Below are 9,487 nucleotides of genomic sequence, written 5' to 3' on the forward strand. Positions count from 1 at the left end.
CAGCCGAAGTCGCGCAGTGTCACAGTGTGGCCCAGCAGTCAGGGCACACAGGGCTTATTATATATTACTCGTGACTAAGGCCCTCTGAGCTACGTAGCTCTTATTTTCATAAGAGACCTGTCCACAAACGAGAGCTCAACGAAATGTATTAGCAGCCAAATAACTCGCAATGCATGTTTCTAAACGCGGAGGCAAAAACCGGAGGATATGTGAACACTTCACGGAGGTTTATTTCATTATTGTAACAAATGTTCAAATTGACTTCCATTATCAGAAATGGGTGCGTGAATTATCTTTTCAAATTAATTTGGCGATCTGTTTAAAGTAAGATTACAGCTGCTTTCGTTAGCATACGAGGAGGAGGAAGAAGAAAATAAATATACTAATAAAGCTGATAGATTTATTAAAATATTAACTTATCGCGCCAAACTTGTTCGTTACCGCGTTACTTATGGGGAAACCGTTTTCCGCTTCACGTGGCGCTGTTCGAGGAACGCATCTACCACGCTAAGCGAGGAACGACTTGATTGCGTGCAGGCATCGGCTTCGCGATGCGCCAGATCGGCAGCGTCACCAAGCCCACGCTCATCATCAGCGCCGAGGGCGAGCACGTGACGCTGAAGACGACGAGCACCTTCAAGAACATGGAGTGGAACTTCACGCTGGGCGAGGAGTTTGACGAAACGACGGCGGACGAGAGGAAGGTCAAGGTGAGACCCCGGGTGGGGGGGGAGGGCGGGAGGGGGTCAGGGGTCAGCGGTCACAGGCGATGAAGCGGTGGTAGAGCGAGCGGCTCGCGAACGGAAAGGTCACGAGGTCAAATCCTGGTTGCCGGTTTGACTCGGTAAAACCATCATCATAATTCCCTGCCGGGGCAGATAAGAACAGTACCATTTTGTGGGACGTCAGCAATGGTTGTCCGATGGATCGACCTCCCGACCCTCCCCAACCCTCCCCACCCATCCCTCCCCGCCCCTCCCCTCTCCCCCTTCCCCCCCCCCCTCCCCACCCCTCCCCTCCCCCCCTCTCCACCCCCACCCCTCCCCCCTTCCCCATCCCTCCCCACCCCTCTGCACCCTCTCCCCACCCCTCCCCCCCTCCCCGCCCTTCCCCTCTCCCCCCTCCCCACCCCTCCCCTCCCCCCCTCCCCACCCCTCCCCCCTCCCCTTCCCCACCCTCCCACCCCTCTCCACCCCCCTCCCCACCCCCCCTCCCCACCCCCCTCCCCACCCCCCTCCCCACCCCCCTCCCCCACCCCCCCTCCCCCCACCCCCCTCCCCACCCCCTCCCCACCCCCATCTCCACTCCCTCCCCACCCCTGCCACCGTCAAAGGAACGAGGAATTTCTGCGCCTGGCTCTGAGCTGTAGACGGGAGATGAGCACCAACGCCCTCAACGTTTTGTGCGTAGTGAGTTGATGGGCTGTTGGTTGTAGTTGTGACGCTGTGGTGACTGTGTTTGTGGTGGCTGACGTGGTGGTTGACGTGGTGACTGTGGTTGTGGTGGCTGACGTGGTGGCTGTGGTTGTGGTGGCTGACGTGGTGGTTGACGTGGTGGTGTCTCCCGCAGAGCACGTTCACCGTGGACGGCGACAAGCTGGTGCAGGTGCAGCGATGGGAGGGCAAGGAGACCACCATCTCCCGTGCCGTTTCGGGCGACAGCATGGTGGCGGTGAGGGCACGAGAGAGAGATGAGAGAGATGAGAGAGAGATCAGAGAGATGAGAGAGAGATGAGAGAGAGATGAGAGAGAGATGAGAGAGATTGCCGATTTCGATACGAGTCACATCGAATACAGCATCACGTCACAAAACACTACGTGGCGCTGCATGCACCACGCGCAACACAAACACGCCACGCTCGACGATGATCTCGTTAGAAAGTAAAATGCAAAATGCCGTTTGCGCTGGTGCAGAGGGCTTGACTGCCCCCCACCGTTCGAAGAACACAAGCGCGTCACCAGCATTGGCACCGCATGGCAGCTGTCAGTGTTGCCTTGCAGCCTCTTTTTTCCTGGTCTTGTAAACTGTGCCATCTTTGCTTGCGCACAGACACAATTTTTCAGGATCCTGGCACTTATTAGCCCGGTAAGGCACCCCGTATATGAAACTGCTCTTGTAAAAAAGGCTCCTCCAGTCTCATAAAAATGGACCCCAAAAGCTGGAACATTGAGTTGGTTGAGCCACGGACACCCCAGTTCCTGGTGGGGCACTGCAGAACGCACACAGAGTCTGGTGCCCCTGGGGAGATCGGCTGAGCCACACGGCCGATGGCACCGTCCAGTGCACCTACCTCCACTGTAGGTCACCGCAGCGTTTGGCTACAGGAGGCTTGTATGTTGGTTTCCACTGGCGGGGGGGGGGGGCAGCCTCAATAAGGGGAGATACATTATCTCTCTATGTTGTGCCTGATAGGTTGGCCAGGTCCTGAAAATGCAACGCCTTGATGCAGCACGGTGCAGAGCGCTTTCCTTGGGGTGCTCTTCAGGGACGCGTCCCTGCGTCCTCCAAGCCTCAGTAGCTTCCCAGAGTCAGTGCGCCCAGGAGGCTGAGTGCAGGAGAGGCGCAACTCCGGGAAGGAGGAGTGGTGGCCGCCACTGTCCTCCGGCGCCTCCAGCTTCAGACGCAGCTCCTGCTTGGCTCGGAGCAACGTCCCACAGCAGCTTCTCCCCGGCGAGCTTGGAGCGGAGTCCCTCAGCGCTGGCGATCTCAGCCGCGGTCTTCCACTTGCACTGGTGGCCCTTCACGAGGTTACTGACTTTCCCCAGTCCGACTGAGGTGAAGCGTAGAGCCAGAGTCCTCTTTCCTCTGATCCCTTCGAAGAGGCCATTGCAGAACGGGGGCTCGTTCAAGAAATGTTTGAGGTCATAGTGCGTGCACGCCTTATTCCATTCAAAGCTCCGTCACGCATCCAAAAGGCTCTGGTAATAACCTGGCAGCCTCGTGTAGTCGACCAGGCCCAGGTCGAACAGGAAGAGCTCCTTTCTGTACCCCAGGCACCCCCCTGCGTCTCTCAGCAGGTTGAGGGCTGGCGACTTCCAGGGTATCTCCTCCCGTTCTTACAATAGCCGCCTCACGGCCCGAAGCCTGAATCTCATCAGCCTGGAGGCAACGTCCACCAGACCCTGGTCACCCTCACCCACCAGCAGGCAGAGAACCCCCGGGCTCAGCCAGTGCTTGCCGTGCCACACAAAGTGCGCGAGTGAGCGGTTCACTCTGGTGAGTAGCCAGGCCCGGAGGCTGGAAGGCTTTGGTCTTGTGCCACAGCGCGAACGCTGCCAGGTTATTAGCGACGAGCACTCGGCCCCTAAAGGACGTCTGCGGAGCGATGCGTGCACATGCAGCAGTCCAGCCTCGATTACTTCGGCCAGCTCGGTCCAGTTGTTCAGAGCGACGTCGTGTGGGTTTCCCCAGGGAGACTCCCGGGTACTTGGTACCCTCAGCCTACCAACTGACTCCTCCCGGGAGGAGCACAGAAGGCACGCCGCACCGCGACCCCAAACAGAGAACCTCGCACTTGGCCCAGTTCACCCGGGCGGAGGAGGCCTTCTCGTACAGCGCCACCACCCGGCAGAGTGCGGAGACGTCCTGCGCGCCGTTGACTACGACGCATTTGTCGTCCACGTACGCAGAGACCCTAACGACTGCAGTTTCAAGTCCTGGAGCCTTGAAACCAGACAGATGTCGTCTCAGGTGGCGTAGGAGTGGCTCAATAGACAGGGTTTACAGCAGCCCCGACAGAGGGCATCCCTGTCTGACCCCCCTTGTCATGGGGGCTGAGCGGCTGGTTGAGTTTCATGAGACTGGATGTGTCCATGTACAGGAGCCTGACGTGAGAGATGAATGCCTGGCTGAAGCCGAACGACCTTATCAGTTTGCCCAGGTACTCATGGCCCACTCTATCGAAGGCCTTCTCGGATGAGAGAGAGAAGGATGAGATAGAGATGGGAGAGATGGGAGAGAGAGATGAGAGAGTAATGGGATAAATTAGTATGTATGTTGAACTCCTTTCGCACCGTACGTAGCCAACCACGCTAATCGGAGATGCGGGCGAAGAACAACAAACTAAACGCTTAAAAGCACTTCTTAAGAAATGTTTTTTCATGAGACAGAGAGGGATAAGAGAGAGAGAGATGAGAGTGTGGAAGAGTGAGATGAGTGAGGTGTGAGAGAGGGTGTGAGGGTGAGCGGTGCGAGCGAGTTGCGTGTCTCGCCCTCTCCCCGTAGACGTGCTCCATCGGGGAAGTGGTGGCCACTCGCACGTACACCAAAGCCTGAGCAGTGGGCCTCGGCTCCACCTCCTCCTCCTCGGCCATCATCCTCCTCCTCCTCGCTCCGATGTCGTGGCGGCGCTGTGGCTTTGTGGCGTGACGCTGTGACGCGGTGGTGTTGTGACGACGTCGTGACGCTGCAGTGCCACCACGAGCGCGAAGCGACTGAGAACGGAAGAGGCCGCACTCGCCAACGCGGGAGGGGAAAGTTTGTGGAGAAGGTGGAACGAACTAGCCAATCAAATCCAAGCCCCTCCACACGCTAGCCAATCAGACACTATCCCTACCCCTAACCGTAACCACAATGACCAATCAGGCACTAGCCCTAACCCTAACCACACTGACCAATCAGGCAATAGCCCTACCCGCTAACCCTTAACACACTAACCACACTAACCAACCAGTCACCAACCCTACCGCTAACCATGACCACACTAACCAGATTAACCAAACAGGCACACGCTATACCCCTAACCCCCCTTAGACAGCTCTGCCCCCCTTTTCACTTTCTGTTCGCTCGTCGGTTTTTGTAGCGATTGGCTGTCACTCACTCAGAGAATTAATGAGGTTCTGATCGATTGACCCTAAAGGGGGGGGGGGTTCTAGTAGTCATCGTGTAGGCCGAAGAGCCAAACCGCAGTGTGATTTGCCAAATGTTCACCGCAAATTAAGAATCCAGCCAACCGATCGTCAGAGCTCGGCAGGACCCTCCCTGTAGGCGAGTCGCGGGACTCGTTGAGCCCCCCCCCCATCCGCCTCGGATACAACAACCGCGAAATCTCCCCCTTGTCCTCTTCCTCCTCCTCCTTCTCGTGACACCGTGGCGCCACAGGCGACGACAAGTTCGACAGACACCGTGCATCTCGTGTCGGGCACGTGGCGGCGACAATGACGACGACGATGACGACGCTGTGGCTAGCTGTGGATAGACCATGGCTCGTGACGATGTGGCCCGGTCTGTAGCCCTGGCGAGGTCCTTCACGGAGTCCACGGCTTCTCCAGAGCCCCCCCCCCACACACACACACACACAGAGCAAGCGAGATTGCTCCACTGGTTCGCGAACCGATGGGAGTCGGAACGATGCCATCGGGAGTCTTCCCCTCCTTCTTTCTTTCGTGCGGCTGCTGTAGATGCAGAACAACGACGACTGCAATTTCACATTTCAGGTGGCCAAGCCCCAGATAACCGGAGCGTCTATCGCTGTTGACGTCTCCTTCGTGATGTGTGGATCGAGGCATCGCGTCGTTTTGCACGTCGTGCGGTCCGCTGTGCCATCGGCGGCGCATCGCGCAGTCGCCACGCGCGTCCGCCCGAACCTGGTGGTGAACCGGGTCCTGGGCCTCCCCTACGTCGACTCAGCCTAAAATGAGTGCGTACCTGGTGCGGTGTGGAAGCACCGCCACGAGGCAGACAGAGGCGTGGTGGTGGCCACGCACGCGCTCGTGTTGCCAAGCCGGCCTTCATCGGTGCTGCGCGTTCACAGCACTCGCACCAACAATGTATTCATGTTCTATGGGGGATCTTTGTGTTGTATCTTTGTTGGTGGTGGTGGCGGTGTTGACTTACAGTGTCACACTCGCAGTGTCACCGTTCAGTGTTATGGGACTTGTCTGCTGGAGCACAGACGAACGGAGAGACGCATTGACAGTCAGACAGATGCATGAATAGATGGACAGTTGGATGTAAAGATGGGCAGTTGTATGGACAACTTTATGGATGGATAGTTGGATGTATAGGCGGATTGATGGGATAGTTGGATATAAGGATGGAGAGACTCGTGGACGATAGATGGATCTATAGACGGGATGAATAGATGGGCAGTTGGATGGACAAACATATGGATAGATGGACGGATTGATGGATGGACGGACAGACAGACGAATGACCAGACAGATGGACAGACACATAGACAGACTGGTGGACGGACAAACGGATATAGGGATCGATACACAGATGGAGGAACATTCACACAGACAGGCAGGGAGGGAGGAGCAGCAGCGGTGTTGTTGCCGTAAGAGGGAATCAAACTCGGGTCGGCCTGGCTTGTACCCCCCCCCCCCCGCCGCTCGCGACACACACTCAATCACACACGCACCCAACAATAACAACGTGATCACGGCGCTCGTGCCAGGCTAGGTGCACACACGCACACGCCGCCGACACGCATACGTACACCGACTCTCACCGCTGCTACTAACTTACCGGTGCCCCTAGAAGTTCAGTGTTATTAATCAACCCCGAGAAACAACTAAACAGAAATAATAAAGTTGGAGTTTTTATTTGACCCTTGAGTCACCGCAAAATGACGTGTCGTGTGTGTCTGATGACTCGTGCGCCACGCGGGGTACAGCGACAAGAGTCGGTGCGGTCTGATTGATCTGATTTATCTGATTGATCTGATTGATTTAATTGATCTGATTGATTTAATTGATCCGATTGATTTGATTGATTTAATTGATCTGATTGATCTGATTGATTTGATTGATTTAATTGATCTGATTGATTTGATTGATTTAATTGATCTGATTGATCTGATTGATTTATTTGATCTGATTGATTGGATTGATTTAATTGGTCTGATTGATTTAATTTGCAATTAAAATCCTTTGCAGCCGTGACTGCCACCACGGGGAGGGGGGGGCGAGCAGAGTGAAGGATGTTTGTCGATGAACGCGGAGAGAGAGAAAGGAACGAGAGAGGGGAAGGGAGGCCCGGGGCAGGAAGTTCCCACCAAAACGGAGAACGAGGAGGAGGAGGAGGGTGATGATGATGGTGATGATCATAGGGTGATGGTGATGATGAGGAGGTGATGATGAGAGGTTGGTGATGATGATGGTGATGATGAGAGGGTGATGGTGATGATGAGAGGGTGATGGTGATGACGATGTAATGGTGTTGATGATGACGAGACGGTGATGGTGACGATAATATTGAGAAGTTGATGATGATGAGAGAGGGATGATGGTGATGATGAGAAGGTGATGATGAGAGGTTGGTGATGATGATGAGAGGGGGGTGATGATGATGAGATGGGGGGTGATGATGATGAGAGGGTGATGCTGATGAAAGGGTGGTGATGATGATGAGAGGGTGATGATGATGGTGGTGATGAGAGGGTTATGATGATGATGATGAGAGGAAAAGAAAGAGATAAGGAATGAGCCAGCAGTGGTGCGTTGCATGGTGTAGTGTCTACGTTTCTGAGTCGTGGTGCAGCGAGTTGACGTGACGATTATGATCAACTTAGTTGAAACGGGGGGGGTGGCTACGTTCCAGAGCGTCTTTTATAATCCGTTGACTGGCCGCGTTGTTCGACCACGTTTGGGTCAAACACAGGCGGGCATGACACAAACAAACGTTGAGTAAACAACCACCAGCTTGTGTTTGCTCTGTCTACAGGGGGGGGGGGGGGGTGGAGGAGCTGGGGGGTAGATGGGGATAGGAGGGAGGGAGGCTGCGATTGTGAAACGCGCCCTGATTAAAGTTGAAGCAGCAACACAATTAAACCTTGGGACACTTTCCCGGCGACCGGACGAGCAGACAGTGCGCACTGGGCCCTCGAGCCCCGCACACCTGAGTTCCATTCCCGTGCACGTCTAACGTCTGTGGCGAATCGCATCTCATCTGGTGCGCGCTCCCAACCCTCGCTCCTTTACCCAGCAGGTGATCAGCGTGGTGGTGAAATATGGTCAAATCACCACTCCCCCCTTACTTACCCACACAGCGTGGTGGTAAAGTATGGTCAAATCACCACTCCCCCCCCCCCCCCGCACTTACCCACACAGCGTGGTGGTGAAATATGGTCAAATCACACCCACCCCCCGCACTTACCCACACAGCGTGGATCTGTGTATAAGCGCTGTAAAAGCGTAGACCCTCAAGGCTTCAAACAACACAAACAACACAAACAACACACGCGCGCGCGTGAGACTAACAACAACAATGGTGACGGTGTCGGATACCGGAGCTTCTGACACCGACGACGATGTTGACGATGTTTTTGGTGTGTTCTGTGCTGTCCCCCCCACCCCACCCAGCACCTCCGATTAACACGATTGGCTACGTACGGTGCGAAAGAAGTTCCACATAGAGCGCATACATGCTGATGGGGTTTTTTTCGATTTAAAGCTTTCGTGACTGCAGGAATTCATCTTCTTGGTTCTTTCGGTAAAGTCGCGTAGAAGGGAAATAATAAAATAATGAAAATTATTGTATTGTTTTATTTTTATTATTTTATTATTTCCCTTCTACGTGACTTTACCGAAAGAACCAAGAAGATGCTGATGGGTATTTATATATTTTCGTTTTGTTTACAAAGAATCTACTCTCTCTGGCAGTCGCTCAGTGAACTCTTCACTGACATCGCCGCACTAACGAGGTGGTGAGGCGGGGACGGTGCTCAGAGACACGGACGCCCACTCGCCTTTGTCTCCCCCGCTGCACGTGTTTGTTCACGACGTAATAATCATTATTTGAGGCTGAGTCGACCTAGGATATGCACGGTCCAGGTGTCGGTAATGCGCACGTCGCGTGTGTAGCGCGTGTGCAAGACAAAGACAAAGGTCCTCCCTCGGCCGTGTAGCCTGCACGGGCTGACGGGGCAAGTGCCGCCCGCCAGCACCGCTGTGGACGGTGTCACGGCGCACGCGAAGTGCGCGCGTGTGACTGAGCACCACGCGCGGCCGCCTTTGTCTCCCCAGTGCTGACGTTCACACAAGCCGCACCGCACACTCACTTGAGACTTGAATCGACCCCGAGGGGGGGGGAGCAGTTCGGGCAATCGGGCCACTGCTGCTACCCGTGACGACGAGGAATCGAACTCAGATCATCGGGGTTCGTGGCACAGCCCGCCAACCATTCCACTGCCGCTCAGCGCGACCTCCGCCGTTCCTCCGATGGGCACGGCTGGCTACGTACGGTGCGAAAGAAGTGACACGTACGTACGCACAGACACGGGCGACATTGCTGCTGGCGTGCGTGACCCCAGTTGAGTAATGTGACATTGTCACCTGACGATGGGCACGCGTTGGGCAATACAAGTTGCTTTGCATCGAGTTCGTTTTCAGCTATTGGTGGAAACGGGAGAGCGCCGGAGGTAAACTCGTGAAGAACAGCGGGGGAGGGGGGGAGAGGCGACTTGCAGCGCGCTCCACACGCAGAGGAGTCGGGGAGCGAACCCAGGTGGTGATCCCTGTGATGCACGGCGGCCACTTGGTGG

At 55.5% G+C, this 9,487-nt stretch overlaps 1 protein-coding gene across 1 annotated transcript; it reads left to right on the top strand.

Annotated features, from left to right (window-relative positions):
* Window positions 1-539: 539 nt before the first annotated feature.
* LOC144722411 (fatty acid-binding protein, liver) lies at window positions 540-6,572 on the top strand. The gene is made up of 3 exons (XM_078600657.1): window positions 540-710; window positions 1,570-1,671; window positions 4,225-6,572. Exons 1-3 carry the CDS (start codon window positions 552-554, stop codon window positions 4,273-4,275), a joined length of 312 nt encoding a protein of 103 aa, XP_078456783.1. The 5' UTR covers window positions 540-551; the 3' UTR covers window positions 4,276-6,572.
* Window positions 6,573-9,487: the final 2,915 nt, after the last annotated feature.

This window comes from Lampetra planeri, chromosome 14, assembly GCF_965212315.1.
Source record: "Lampetra planeri chromosome 14, kcLamPlan1.2.h2, whole genome shotgun sequence".
Taxonomy (NCBI): Eukaryota; Metazoa; Chordata; class Hyperoartia; order Petromyzontiformes; family Petromyzontidae; genus Lampetra; species Lampetra planeri.